The 15,931-nt window shown below is 39.9% G+C and overlaps 1 protein-coding gene across 1 annotated transcript in view; it reads left to right on the plus strand.

Moving 5' to 3' along the window:
* The first annotated feature begins 5,707 nt into the window (after positions 1-5,707).
* The window catches only part of LOC113016994 (ATP-binding cassette sub-family C member 4-like), a 61,666-nt gene continuing 51,442 nt past the window's right edge, over positions 5,708-15,931 (plus strand). The window contains exons 1-2 of the mRNA XM_026160249.2: positions 5,708-6,021; positions 7,718-7,828. Coding sequence (XP_026016034.2) covers positions 5,948-6,021; positions 7,718-7,828 — 185 coding nt within the window. The 5' untranslated portion in view covers positions 5,708-5,947. The remainder of the gene's footprint in view (positions 6,022-7,717; positions 7,829-15,931) is intronic.

Here is a 15,931-nt window from a genome sequence, read left to right on the forward strand (position 1 = left end):
GAACACTAATGTTTTTGTCACTTTTTATGGAATCAAACTTAAAGTAAGGTCAGTACTTCCACGCTTTAAACGCTGCACGCTCATACTCTCTCCCGCACTCGATATCTACTGTTGATCTGCAGACAGCTGTTGTCACGAACGTTGCACTTGCTTACATCACTGTGATGAGACATTCTCGCAAAAAAATCATGGTTTTAGTAACGCAGTAACGCAGCGTTCCTACGGGAAGTAACAGTAATCTAATTACCGTTTTTGCAATAGTAATCCCTTACTTTACTCGTTACTTGAAAAAAGTAATCGGATTACAGTAACGCGATACAAGTAACGCGTTATTGCCCATCTGTGGTTATGACTCATTATTGGTATCTTTTCTTTATCTAATTAGCCAATCACATGGCAGCAGCTCATTAGTGCATTAAAGCTTTTAGTTAGGCATATAGACATGGTCAGGCTGACCTGCTTACTGCAAACTGGCAGGATGGGGAAATTAGGTGATTTTAGTGACTTTAAAGATGGCATGCTTGCTGGTGTTAGGTTGACTGGTGCGATCCTTTAAAAAACTTACGTCCGTTACCCTAGGGACCGTTTTCTGCCATGCCCCAAAAAATGCTATAAAAAGATTATATATTCATATTTTTTTCCACTTTAAATTAAAACTACTTCTCCCTGAAATATTCATATAAAGTTTTAATTATATTTCGGGGGTTTTAACCCTTTAAATCGCAGTTTAATTACATGAGTGCACCTTTTTTTTTTGCCCCAAAAAACAAAAAAAACTAAATATTTTTTAAAAAAAACATTTGAAGTAATATTTGACTTTTATTATAATTAGGCCTTTGGATGGTCCAAAGATTCGCACCAACATTCGTTTTGATCCAGCATTATTTTTAATGCAGGGGCAAATTAAAAGAAAAACTTACGTCCGTTACCCTAGGGACCGTTTTCTGCCACACCCCAAAAAGTGCTATAAAAAGATTATATATTCATATTTTTTTCCACTTTAAATTAGCCAATCTTTTAAAACTACTTCTCCCTGAAATATTCATATAAAGTTTTAATTATATTTCGGGGGTTTTAACCCTTTAAATCGTAGTTTAATTCCATGAGCTCACCGTTTTTTTAGCCCCAAAAAACAAAAACTTAAATATTTTCCATAAAATACATTTGAAGTAATATTTGATTATTGTTATAATTAGGCCTTTCGATGGGTCAAAGATTGGCACCAACATTTGTTTTGATCCAGCATTATTTTTTTTGCAGCATCATAGTAAATTATAATAAAACGGTATATTATGTTTTTAGTTTTCACATACTAAGTGCTTATTACCTCGTTGTTTTCTAAAAATAAAATTACAAAAATATGTTAATAACAATACAAGATCACTTTGAACCAAAAAAACATTTATTTGAGAAGGATGAATATGAACAGTTATGTTGAGAATCAAGGAAGAATATGATTTCCGCTGCCTCCAGCCGGCTGCTTGGAGCGGTCTGCTTCCAGCTGGCTGCATCCAGCGGGCTGCAGCGGTGGGTCCCGGTACAGAAAAGTTACAGCAGGATATAAATAATTATCAGGCAAAATGTCCTTTGTTCATTACAATAATCCTGTCCGAACGTGAGAATAGTCAATATAAAATGTTTTCTTACCCTCAAATTGAATAATAAGGCAAAGATACATGTTCTTTATAAAACCAAAACATTCCCTCGCTGCGTCATGGTGACGCACGTGCCATGTTCGGTCGGGGTAGCTACCTACACGACATGTCCGATCCACACTAGAGCAATAAATCTGTAGTTTTCTTTTCTAACTCTCAAATTGCATGGTAATGCAACGATACAAGTTCTTCATAAAAGCAAAACAAACCATAGCTCGCTGCATCATCGTGACATGTGTCATGTTCTGTAGCGTGTAGCTACCCTGTAGCTACCCCGACAGGGTAGCTACCTACACGTTATGTCCGATCCCACGCAATAAATCTATCGTTTTCTTTTGTAACCCCCGGTAACTGAGTGGCAATGCAACGATACTAATTTTTAAAGTAACGAAAACATTAATATTTCCCTGCATTATCCCGGTGCAGGGGGGAAGGGCGGATTTTGTCATCCGCTAACAGCCATCGGCTGAAAGCATCGCCAACGCGATGGCGGATCATTGTCTTTGAGTGACCAAAATACTTTAAAATATCGCCCTGTTACTGTCTCATTCATCTCCTTTTCGCTCCCAATGTTATAACGAGTGGCAAAGGTGCTTTTTTTTAACCGTTAAATTTGCGTGCCAGTGTGCCAACCGCAGTGCGCGCCGAGCCCTTCCGTCGTCAAAAATAACTACTTCCGGGGTACAGCTTGTTTTCCCAACCACAGCTTCACTGAAAAATTAACTTTTTGTCATAATAAAGTAGAGCTGGGCGATAGAACGATAACGATATGTATCGCGATATAACTTTTACTCGATAGAGAAATTAAGCTATCGCGATAGACCTCGCCGCTCTTGTCCTCTTAAAAAAAAAAAAAAAAAAAAGGTCAGCCAATCCAAATTAGGTAGCGCAGAGCCGAACCAATCACAGCCGCAGCGTCACGTCGCGTGACTTGTTACGTACAGCACAAGTGCCAAGCCGCACGTGTGTTTGTTTGGGAAGCAGCCGGTAATGGAGCCAGCGCGTAATGGAGGAAATGAGTGTGCCGACTAGAAAAATCAACCGAGCGTGACCGAAGAGAAAACAGATGATGGTTCCAATGCCGGAGAGATTGTCGAACGGAAGAGCCAAAGAAGTTCCGTAGTGTGAAGGTATTTCGGCTATTTCAAGTCTGACAAAAAACAGAGTAGCGTGCACTGTAAATTGTGCCGAAAGCAAGTCTGGAAATACAATAAACTGGTGCATGCGTCACACTGTGCGCCACGTTATTGTTTCGGTGAAATGAATTTCTACAATACTGTTACTGTTAATTCTACTCTCTGCAGTGTTTAAATGCTTACATATACACACAGTTACTGTCCCTCCACACATACGACTCGGTTCTGCTTCTATGCCCCAGCTTTGTTTACTTTTTCCCACGAGGCTTCTAGACTTCTGATTGGCCAACATTTCTGCACGGTTAGGAATCTAGCGCCACCTGCTGCTTTGGCATGTTCATAGCAGCGTTTTCCTTCATTTCTGCCTTTATGTGTGGACGGGATTATTTTTTAAAACGAAAACGGAAAATCTCCGTTTTCAAAAATACCCGTGTACATGTGGACGTAGCCTCAGTCTCTGACTGGAAGCGCTAATTCTTCATTCGGCTTTTGTCAGACTAAAGTAACTGTTAAAAGTGTTTGAAAAGCTCAGCTATACAACAAGGAGAGATTGAGAATTTCCTTTTAGTTCTCAGTTTATTTGATATTGACAAAAGTTAGTCAGTTTTTTCTGTTCTTCTGTAAAACAAACTTAGATTTATTTTTAGAATTAATATTTTGTTTCTAAGTGGAATTGACAATTTAGTCTGTTTCGTTTGTTCTATTTTGAAACTTAAACGCTTTAGCGGCTGCCTTTTGTGTAGTTTGCAATATTTGCCTTTATTTATCTGAAAAAGTCTCATGTTCCTTAAGTACATCTACCCCGTTGAACTTATTATGGGAAATAAATATTTAAATAAAAACAAGCTGCTGATTATTTCACATTTTACTTGTGAGCAACGGCACATTTAAATCTTACAAATATAGTTATTTGGCTCATATCGTGATATATATCGTTATCGCCTGAAATGAAAAAAACATATCGTGATATGAAAAAATCTCATATCGCCCAGCTCTATAATAAAGTTAATTTGGCTTTGGTTCCAGCTTTTATATTTATTGTTTTTGTATTGCATATTGGCCTAAGAGAAAAGACGGGGGGAAAAGGGTGTGCGTGTGTGTGTGCGCGTGTGTGTGTGCATGTGTATTTTTTTTCTTTTTTTAGGCATAAAAACCTTTATTTTCTTTTTTTACACATACACCCCATTGTCTAAGACTGTTAGTGACACAGAATTATCATTTATTCAGCAGAAAGTCTATGGAATAAATACGAAAATTTACTTCATTTCATTCACTGGTGGACAAATATAAAAATTAAAATTTCAAGGCCCTGAGTCCTCATTGACATCCAAAGCAAAAAAAATAAATAAAATCATATAATAATAATTTTGGGATGAAAAATAGCGTTTATAATGGAAGTCAATGGGGCCGAAAATGGTCCCTAGGGTAAAGGGTGTGAGGATTTCTGTTGCTCAGCCATTTTAGGCTGATTTAAGAAATTCACACTGAAATTTTAAAATTAAAAAAAAAAAATCCTTTGGCAAGTTTGGTTATATTCCACTGAACACAGTGGAAATGGCATGCATTTAAAACCAGAAAGTGGTACAAAAAGGTCCCAGGACGACAGGAGGGAAACTGCTGATTTATTGGGTTTTTCCCACAGAACCATCCCCTTGGTTTATAGTGTAATGTATATGTTGTAAGCGGCAGTTGTCTGGTCACCCTGACCCAAGTCAATAAAGCATGCTGAAGAATTGTGAAAATAATGCACCTTTGCCTTGTTGAGCACTGAAGAAATGAAAATAACCTGAAACTACAACATGTGAGAAATTAAGCAGACCTGCCACACAACTTAGGATAGCAAGCGAAAGTAGTTTAGATGAATGTTATTGGGTTGAGCTCAGCTGCTTGTAATAATCTCCTGCTGGCTTCTCTTCTTTTGGCCTTTCTCCCAGTCAGCGCTAGCTAAACATCAACCGTAGTATAAAGTAACATGTGAGGTTAGGAGCTATGAACATGCAGCTTTGTTATCATTAGACTGAGACTGTCAGGACATTCATTTACCCTGGTTATATTTGACTGAATTTCAGTGAATAAGGGGAAATTAGTGAGAGAAGGAGAGGAGGTAGGTGTTTTAGTCCCTGCTCTCTTTTTCTATCTCTGGTCTTTTATGTCAAAGCAGGAAACACCTCTTGAATGTCAGACAGCCTCTCTCATCAACAACCTGCTCTTTATTTATAGGATATTCTCTTTGTGTCTACCTCACATCAGTGTGTTTGCCTCTGGGATCATAAAGTCACAGCAAGCAAGCAAACAAATGCCACCTCCTTTGCCATGGAAACTTTTGAGTAGAAAACTCTCAGGTTGGGTCCCACAGGACAGACACAATTTCGTTTATGATACATTGTTATCATAACTTAAATACAGTCAAGTGAGACCTCACAGCTACAAGGCAAGCCCTATGAGGAACGTATTTTGCTGACTAATGAGGATAAGCTCAAAGCATCTGACACACAGGAAGTTTATATGGACACGTTTGAGCTCTTTTACAGCATAAAGAAAATTTGATATTCACCAGTAAAGTCAATTTTTTCCTTAATTTTGATGCCAATTGTACCTTAAAACGTAATGCGGTACAAATATTGCTTTATTACTGCTTTATTCTTTTATTAAAGAAGTCCAGACGCTCATTTGACTACGATGACCTGGATGACTGAGAACCTTCACAGACACATTGCTTCTGCATCTGAAAACTGAAGGTGTTAAGGACTCTTCCATATTAGAAAGAGAACTATCTGCAGTATCTTTAATACTACTTTTTCCTCATCAATGACCAAAAAGAAGAAGAAAAATCATAGGTAAACTGGACTCTGTGACATTCTAAACATGTTACGTGAATGCACCGCAGTCACACAGTCAGTGCGCGTGCACGACTGTTTTAACCAATTGGGTGTGACGGGGCGGAGCGATTAAAGACATTTCTATTCTATTTTTTCTTTTTTTATGACCGCTTCTAAGGAGAAGGCCCATGTGTTTTACAGGATATGTAACGCACCTTGAGGTTGCTGACCTCCGCGTAACATATGTCTGCTCCAAAGCCACGGCACATAGCCACGAGGAGCAGTTTTTTAAAGGGGAAAGAGCTGAAGGGAACCTGCGGTGTGAGCGTGGGCTACGATGGAAAAAGTCAGTGAAGATGCCAAGACGAACCCGGCTGCCACCGCGAACTTTTTGTCCAAGATATTTTTCTGGTAAGTTAATAAAACGTCCTGCGGGCTAACGTTGAAACTTGAAAACACGTATAAAGGATGTGGAGAAATGTATATGTTTTCTAAATGTTGTTTTTAAAGTAAGTGGAGCCATAAAACAGCTTAAACCGAAAGTTGCTGAAAACCAGAAGTCGGGTGCTTGGCTAAAACGCGGTTGACTGGTTTTCGTTACAGAATTTAAACTTTAGGCAAGTCTTTAATGTCAGAAGCATCCTGTATATATTTATTCAAAGCTTTATCGTTGAGTTATTTTGAATACCGCCGCTTCAAATGTCAATTGTTTACTGGCAATGGGATGTTTGTTTGTGTGGACGATCAAGCTGTTTTGTACACGACGGTTTCCTTTACCACTCACGTCAAGCTCACGGAGTTTGATTTCTCAATTCCCAGCAACTTATAACCTCGCGAACAGAAGCAGGACCTCCTGAGTAGAACGTAGCCGTTGTTAATACACCTGTGCTCTTTAATTTTTACAGGTAATTGGACGTGTTTACCTTGCACTAGCCCAGTGGCAACGCGCTGTTACTTCTCTTCCAAAGAATCTCCCTTGAGTTACACCAGGGGCGAGTCTAAGTTAAAACCTTTAGGGGGGCTCAGTTTCCAAGGATAATGCCATGCATATAATAAATTGGCTTTAATATTTATGTAAAATGGTGCAACCATTCAGTCCTTTTCACCTTTGGAAACCTAAATTCAATCTGATAAATATTAAAATGTTGCCTTCAAACTCAATCTATTTAGACATTTAAATATAGTACTGTCACAGTGGTAGTGACTGAGGCAAAGGCTCAGTCCTGCTGACCACTATTTTCCAAAGTTAAAGAACAGTTTGTAGAAAAGCAGATTAGAGGAGAAGCATCCACAGCTTTTTTAAGCTAAGTCTCTTAACCATATAAAGTCAGTCCACTGTGCTTTAGACAATTTCTTTTATTTGTTTTTAATGGGTGCTATGAAGACATTTAGGGACGCTTGAGCATCCCTTAAAAGAGTCTAAGCTTGTCAGAGTTGTGGTAATCTTTTTAAAAAAGGAAAAAAAAGTCCAACACAATCTACAGACTGACTGTGTAAATCATTAGTAAACACCTCCTATAGCCATTGGTAAACAGTGGTCCCAATTTTGGGCCCGATAGTTCTGCGGCGTCATGTGAGTGTCTGCTTTTTGGCATCTGCAAAAATGCGTGCAATTAGTTCCAGTTTGGGCCTGGCACGGCTTCAGTGAAAAACACTGTGTGTGCAAAGAGACATTTCTGCGTGCAAAATAAACTACACAGGAGTCAAGAGAGAAAAGGAAATCCATTAAAATGTGACTACAAAACACACAAAGAAATGAAATGGACACGAAGTGAGGTAAACAAGCAACAAAGACCTGCATTTTGGATCCTTGCTTTTATGTAAGTGCTGTTGGTTTTTTTTATTTGTTTGAATCTGTATATCTATTAATCCATCTGTGCCTCCAGCCCATCATGTTATGAAGTCCTGCTTTACCACACATTTCTCACGTCATTTTAAGGTTTTTTTTTTTTCATTGCTGCAAGCATATTACATGTTTTTTTTGCACGGCTCTAACACCATGTAGAGTTGATGATCAGCTAAATTAAACCATAAACTACGGTCTCTCCTCTTTCTTTCGACATCTGCTTCCACTTCCCTCTGACTCTTGGATTTATTTTTCCCTCAGGTGGCTGAATCCTTTGTTCCGGGCGGGGTACAAACGTAGGCTGGAGGAAGATGATATGTACCAAGTGCTTGCAGAGGACCGGTCGGAGAAACTGGGACAGGACCTGCAGAGGTAGAGAAGCTTTACATCTATGTACTAAGACACTATCACATCTGGTGGCTTTGTTAGCTCATTCACATGCGTCTGACTGTGTTGGTGTTGAGTTTGAAGGCTTCTTTCTAACATGGATGAACTGAGGGGCTACACCAAGGTCCGGTATAAGGGATTGAAGCACCAGCCTTTCCAATTAGTAGGTGACCTACTCTACCACCTGAGATACAGCCACACCAGTATACCTAGGAGTTGGGTCATTTACCCATTTCTAAATGTTAAGTGATACCACTCACTACCCTCTCCTTCAAGGTATTTGTTATGGGAAATACTTATAACTGACAAATCACTTTTTGGGCTGGTTTTTTTGTTGTTGTTGTTTTTTTTTTTAACTATATAAATAATATTTTCTCTCTGTACTGTTTGAGAAGCTGTGGCTCAGGGGGTAAAGTAGGTTATCTGCTATTTTGAAGGTTGATGGTTCAATCCCCTCTGCACCCTGGACAAGATTTGAACCCCAAGTTGTCCCCTCACATCAGAGTGTTGAGTTTACATATGAAAGTTAGACAAAGTGCTCTACGCATAGAATAAAAGCGCTGTTTGAAGGAATGAGGGTTGCAGTAGGAAAATCGTCGAGTGATCAGCAAGAGTAGAAATGGACTTTATACATGTTTGTCACCTGTACTGTCTCCAATAGAGAATCTTGTAAGATATAACATTAAATGACAATTTTTATAACATTTTTTTTTTTTAAATAGTGGTGGCATGAGGAAATATAGGGCAGCTGTTTTGGATCACACTTTACGGTGAGATGATCCATTCAGTTCTATGTTGCTCTGTGTTTAAGTCACCACATGACAGAAGTTTGGAGGAAATTACACTACACTAAATGTGTTTAACTATGATTTGTTACGGATTCAAATATTGGGGATGGATACAAGAGGAAAAACCAAAATAACAACACTGGTCCGGCCGGGTTGAGTCAAACGATGATTTTAATGATCACACGCGTGGGAGATGGACACCGTACGCAGACAGCATCAGATCTCAAAATGGTGGAGCATTGATCAAACTCTTATAGCCTCTAGTGGCCCCCACCTAATCATAAAAGCCTAAACATTCACATTCTTTCTCTCACACAGCGCCTAAGCTACGACCTTGGCTCCCTGTTTATCTGCTCCTGCTGAGATGGGGCAGAAAATCTCTCCAGTATGTTCTGTTCTCTTCTAATCAGACAAATAAGGCGATGACTTTCTGCGAACAGTATTTCTTATAACTCAGCAGTATAATGCATCATAAAACAATATCATTCATTCACAATAAATCAGCAGTCTAATGTAATGCAAATCAGTTTAAAAAATGCAATAGTTATCACCTTCTTCTAATTCAGGAGAATAATGCAAACTAAAACTACATAATAATTCACAATCTTTAATTAGGGGTCTAACATGGCATAAAATAATATTATAATCCCACACTCCCCCTGTTGAGCTCTTTAGAATAAAGAGCTCACCTACACCCTGTAATTCAGTGTGGCCGGGTTCATTTCTTCTTACCCCTGAGGCCCTTTGTCCCCCTGTTGGGTGAACCATACGTGAGATGACGTCTGTGTTTGCGCAGTTCAGATGCAAGAAAAACTATTATTACAACAACAATAGTAGGTACAGATGATACTCCCATCACTCCCCAGTTCTTCCCCAGCTTTATTTCGGTGCTACCTTATACCCTTCAGACATACTCAGACTAGAACCTCTGTCCGAGGAGCTTTTAGCCTTTATTTTATTGCTGCAGCCACCAGTGTCTTCCAGTTGGGTGATCCTCTGCTCTTCTTTCTTCAACCTCAGGGGTTAGACAACCCTTCAGTCGTTACACAGATCAGGGGATTATTCTGCCCCGATGTCAAACAACGATCTGTGTATCCTCTGGTCACAACTGTGTCCCCCAGAAAAAGGAACAGGAACGTGTCCCCCTTTTGACCAAGAGCCTCTCGAACCTCGTTAGTCTGGTGTTCCTGGATTTCCGCCAACCCATTCATGGTTATTGCTGTGTTTATGGGATCCATCCTTTTGAGGTGACTAATCTGAGCCCAAACGCCATGACACTTGAACCCAGTTGGTGCCTTGGCAGTCACTGTGTCTGTCTCTGCTGCGAAGGATCCTCGTATCTCCGTGACCTCGTCTGGTCCTTTCTCTGTAAGAGACAGAAAACCAAAACACCTCTCTCCCTAGCTCTAATAATCTAATGTTGTTATCTACTGATCTTCTGGTGATTCAGAATTGGTTTAGAATATTCAGAATGTCCCAGGGAAATACGCCGAACCAAAAGACAGAGTGCCAACTCATTATAAGCACATTTGCAAGGTGTGTCTGAAAATTATTAAAACCACTCATTTTAACAAAAGACATCAAAAACAAATTAGCCATTTTAATTCTAACATTCGCCCCCCGTTTTCACAAAATTCATGTGTTTCCTTCCGCCTACCGTCCCACGGTTTCCTCTCCAGTGTGGTACTCAGCTTCTCATGAACACAGGCATTTTATCTTCTAAACGCTATTCAGTTCATTTTAATGATTAACGCTCAAACATGGAAATAATGATTTATGCTTCTCACTGATTCTCTAAAAAAGTCCGGAAACCTTTCGGGTCACTATTAGCTTAAGCTTTACCATACCTAAGTTATTAAAACACAAATCAAGTCATAAAAATGTTCATATAACCCTTGTTTGATGTTAAAACTCAACTCCCCCCCCCCCTTTTTTTGACACATTCCCATGTGTCAAATCAACGGAGCTCGAAAATTAAAAGAAAAGGTTAGTGACCTCATATCTTAGAAAGTATCAGACTTTCTCCTATCCAGTGTTGTCGCTCCAGTCTCGTCATCCTGTGCCAGGGAATGAAATCAATTTAATTGACATGATAGATCTGTTCAACTCGTGGCTCTGCCCAGAGCCTGCGTCCACAGAATTGCCAAGAAACAAAACCTGTAATAATATGAATTTCACTTCAATATGAACTTGTTGACTACTTTTGACACAGCAAAGGAACATTCTCTCCTCCTCGAGGACAGGCACTGACTCCCACTTATCTCCTGGAGCCAACTGTCCCTTATGGAGACACAACATTGCAGCTACAAGGTTTTGCAGATTGTTAAGTTGATCTGTGTGTAATGCTCTGAATCAGGTATGTAATATTAAAGGAATGTTGTTTAATCAACTGCCACTACTTAAAACTTAACAAATGATATAACTGAATAAAAGATCACAAAGAAAAACATGATATCAGTGTTATGTAAGCGCATGCGGCCTTCTATGCTCGAAGTCACTCCAGTCCATAGATCAGCCAAACATCGCGTTGACTGTAGCTTTTAACCCTTATTAACTTGAGCACAACTCTATAATGAGCAACAAACTGCAATATAGTGGGGCAAAAAAGTATTTAGTCAGCCACCGATTGTGCAAGTTCCCCCACTTAAAATGATGACAGAGGTCAGTAATTTGCACCAGAGGTACACTTCAACTGTGAGAGACAGAATGTGAAAAAAAAATCCATGAATTCACATGGTAGGATTTGTAAAGAATTTATTCGTAAATTAGGGTGGAAAATAAGTATTTGGTCACCTCAAACAAGGAAAATCTCTGGCTCTCACAGACCTGTAACGTCTTCTGTAAGAAGCTTTTCTGTCCCCCACTCGTTACCTGTATGAATGGCACCTGTTTGAACTCATCATCTGTATAAAAGACACCTGTCCACAGCCTCAAACAGTCAGACTCCAAACTCCGCCATGGCCAAGACCAAAGAGCTCTCGAAGGACACCAGGAAAAGTATTGTAGACCTGCACCAGACTGGGAAGAGTGAATCTACAATAGGCAAGCAGCTTGGTGTGAAAAAATCAACTGTGGGAGCAATCATCAGAAAATGGAAGACATACAAGACCACTGATAATCTCCCTCGATCTGGGGCTCCACGCAAGATCTCATCCCGTGGGGTCAAAATGATCATGAGAACGGTGAGCAAAGATCCCAGAACCACACGGGGGGACCTGGTGAATGACCTGCAGAGAGCTGGGACCAAAGTAACAAAGGTCACCATCAGTAACACACTACAATGGCAGGGAATCAAATCCCGGAGTGCCAGACGTGTTCCGCTGCTGAAGCCAGTGCATGTCCAGGCCCGTCTGAAGTTTGCCAGAGAGCACATGGATGATACAGCAGAGGATTGGGAGAATGTCATGTGGTCAGATGAAACCAAAGTAGAACTTTTTGGTATAAACTCAACTCGTCGTGTTTGGAGGAAGAAGAATACGGAGTTGCATCCCAAGAACACCACACCTACTGTGAAGCATGGGGGTGGAAACATCATGCTATGGGGCTGTTTTTCTGCCAAGGGGACAGGACGACTGATCCGTGTTAAGGACAGTCGGCCATGTATCGTGAGATTTTGAGCCAAAACCTCCTTCCATCAGTGAGAACTTTGAAGATGAAACGAGGCTGGGTCTTCCAACATGACAATGATCCAAAACACACCGCCCGGGCAACAAAAGAGTGGCTCCGTAAGAAGCATTTGAAAGTCCTGGAGTGGCCTAGCCAGTCTCCAGACCTCAACCCCATAGAAAATCTGTGGCGGGAGTTGAAAGTCCGTGTTGCTCGACAGCCCCAAAACATCACTGCTCTCGAGAAGATCTGCATGGAGGAATGGGCCAAAATACCAGCTACTGTGTGTGCAAACCTGGTAAAGACCTATAGTAAACGTTTGACCTCTGTTATTGCCAACAAAGGTTATGTTACAAAGTATTGAGTTGTATTTTTGTTATTGACCAAATACTTATTTTCCACCCTAATTTACGAATAAATTCTTTACAAATCCTACCATGTGGATTCATGGATTTTTTTTTTTTCACATTCTGTCTCTCACAGTTGAAGTGTACCTCTGGTGCAAATTACTGACCTCTGTCATCATTTTAAGTGGGGGAACTTGCACAATCGGTGGCTGACTAAATACTTTTTTGCCCCACTGTATGTATAAAGATGATCATGGTTACACCTGCAATGAAAGATCATATGATTATGCTGACACCTGTAAATAGAAGATTAACCTGAGGTTATAACAATCACTGTAATACAAATGTTAATGTAATGTCAATAGCTTCAAGAAATGATTAATGCAATGCTTGTTATATGATTCTGATGCAATAATAATGCTGATGCTGAAATAACAGTAAAACACCCCCTTTTTATCCCACTTCACACATAAATGTTTATAAATGCCTCTTTCAATTTTATTTCCCCCTGTTTTTCCCTCACTGACCACAGCAGGGGAATCTTTGTCTTGAATCAGCCATGAATCCGGCTCACCTGATTCATCACTGAGCCCCACCGTCACTGGCATCTGACAGGGTGGCGCTGCATATTCTTCCTTTAATGTCACTATTTTCCATCCATCCATCCATCCATTCCCTTCCGCTTATCCTTTTCAGGGTCGCGGGGGGCGCTGGAGCCTATCCCAGCTGTCATAGGGCGAGAGGCGGGGACAGGTCGCCAATCTGTCGCAGGGCGAACACATAGACATAGACAACCATTCGCACTCACATTCACTCGCACATTTACACCTAATGGCAATTTGGATTATCCAATTAACCTATCCCCACAAGCTGCATGCCCCCTGATGGGGGAATTGAACTCAGGACCTTCTTGCTGAGCGGCAACAGTGCTAACCACCGTGCCACCATGCTGCCGTCACTATTTTCAATCTGTTAATTAGAGTGCTTAAACATGAAGTAGACTACGTCCACAACAAGCTAATACAGCTGTAAATGTGGCCAATTATCAATCTATTACCAATCAATAACAAAAGATAGCTTTTATTTTATGCATGCTTTTAGTCAACCACTCACCCAGAGGATCTCCAATCCCAGAAAAATCCTTCTCCTCATTTAATGAGTCTGTCCTCCTTCCATGCCCTGGTAACTGGTTCATCCAGAGCTGTATCATCTTGAAATATACATACAACAAGCCAAACCACACGTTGGTCACACGTCACACCAACCCTTTTCCGCCCTGAAGATGTCCAATGCCATCTTAGTCTGGACTGTCAAAGGTGACTTTAACGCTGACTGTTCCGACAATCCATTTTATAACATTTCCTGGTCAGATTAGCCAATCTCTGCACCAGGGTTTTAATAGTTTTGCAATTTTCATTAGTTTGTATTTTTATTTAGTTTTGACTTCAGATTTTCAACTTTATATCAGTTTTAATTAGTTTTTACCAATTGTTTGCTAGTTTAGTCTATTTTTTATCTTTTTGAAAATCCTTAGTTTCAGTTTAGTTTTGATTAGTTTCAGTTATAGTTTTAGTTGTGTCTGCAATAATTAAGTGTAACAAAATCCCAGTTTCATCATATCAGTCATGCTCTTCTGCTTATCCTCGGGTATTGAGACTATTAACTCTTGCAGCACCACGTGTTCGTAATTTTGGTTCAAGTGAATTGATAAACTTTTTGAAGGCAATTGACTCACACAGTTATGTAGATATCCCAGTCCTGTTGTCTCGGGATGCATCACGCTGCCTTGCATGATGCTTCTGTTCTCTGGGGATGAGGTTTGAGTGGGGGGAGCTCTTTGAGGAGGGGGAGTGTGCTCCCTTACCTTCTCAAGGTAAGCTAGGTTAGCCTTCTTGTGTGAGCTTTTCAAGTGCACTTTAAGGTTTGTGGGATTTTTTCCCTTTAGAAATAATAATTTGTCTCTTTCCACTACAAGATACTTGCTTTATCCAAAACACAGTCATATTCAAAGTAATCCCAAATTGGACTCTGGCGCTTTCTCCCGACTTTTCCTGACATGATTCTGCGCGTGGACGGAGCAGCAACACAGACGACTCGACTAACGTACTGCCACCTGCTGGCATAATGAGACACAGCAAGACAAAAATCTGGAAACTAAACTTCATTTTCTCCCTTGACTATTGTATGACATGCACACATCAATAAAAACTAAACACATTTTTGCTATAAATTCAGTTAATTGTGTGGATGCCTTAACAGGCATCCACACTATTGAAATCCTGTTTCTCTTTCTTCTTTATTATTATTCCGGGTGTTTCCGTACACTTTTTGCCGTGGATCTACTTCCACAATTTTTGTGCTATTTTCACCGTTCAAACTCTAAACTGTTCTGCTCTTTCTGCTAATGCCGGCTATGACTTTTGGTGTTTATTGTGTGGATGCTTTAAGCATCCACACTATTGAGTTCCTCTTGGGACTTCCGTACACTTTTTGGCATTTAACTACTTCCACAATTTTCAGCCGATTTTCACCGTTCAAATTTTAAAATATTCTGCTATTTCTGCTAATTCCTGCTATGTCTTTTGGTATTTTTCACTATTATACTTTTTAAAATATTAAGCTTAATTTGTCCCATTGAAATGAATGGGAAACTTCTGCAATTCTGCTAAAATTTGCTTGTTTCTGAAACTTAACTACTTCCTCATATTTTCACGTAGAACAACCATTCAAACTTTAAAATGTTCTCAAATTATTGGGCTATTCAGGTATGATTCAGCTTTTTCAAATCTTTTACCGTTTTACCTTTATGCCTCTTAAAGTTTTCAGTTGCAAAATTGTGATTTTTCACAAAATACATGCGTTGTTATGGTTGCTATGCACTTGGCTTCCAGTCTGCCACTGAAGGTTTTGCAGTCTTCTCTTCATGTCCGAACAACTTCTTGCTACTTGCTCAATCTTCACTCAACTTCCACAAATTATACATCAAAACGTAGGTATTTTTGCTGGGTTTCCGAAAATGTCACTATCATTGTTGTGGGATTTATAGAATTTTGGCAAATCTCCTCAGACCAACACAAAGTCGCAAAACTCTCCATAGAAAGTCAATGGAGAGCTTGTTCAAAATCACCGCTTGATTTCTGTAATGAGAGGCATATTCGAATCGTCATATCTCCTTAACGAAGCAAAGTTAAGACATAAGGCTTGTCCCAGTATATCTTCAGACACTCCTGACGCTCACAATTCAAGAATTATTTTCTCACCTATTACCGTTCTGAAATGAGTTAGACTTGTTTGAGGGTAGGAAATTCGTCCTTCGCTCAGATTTCTTCAGATTTCAAACTCTGGAA

Source organism: Astatotilapia calliptera, chromosome 23 (assembly GCF_964374335.1).
Source record: "Astatotilapia calliptera chromosome 23, fAstCal68.1, whole genome shotgun sequence".
Lineage (NCBI taxonomy): Eukaryota > Metazoa > Chordata > Actinopteri > Cichliformes > Cichlidae > Astatotilapia > Astatotilapia calliptera.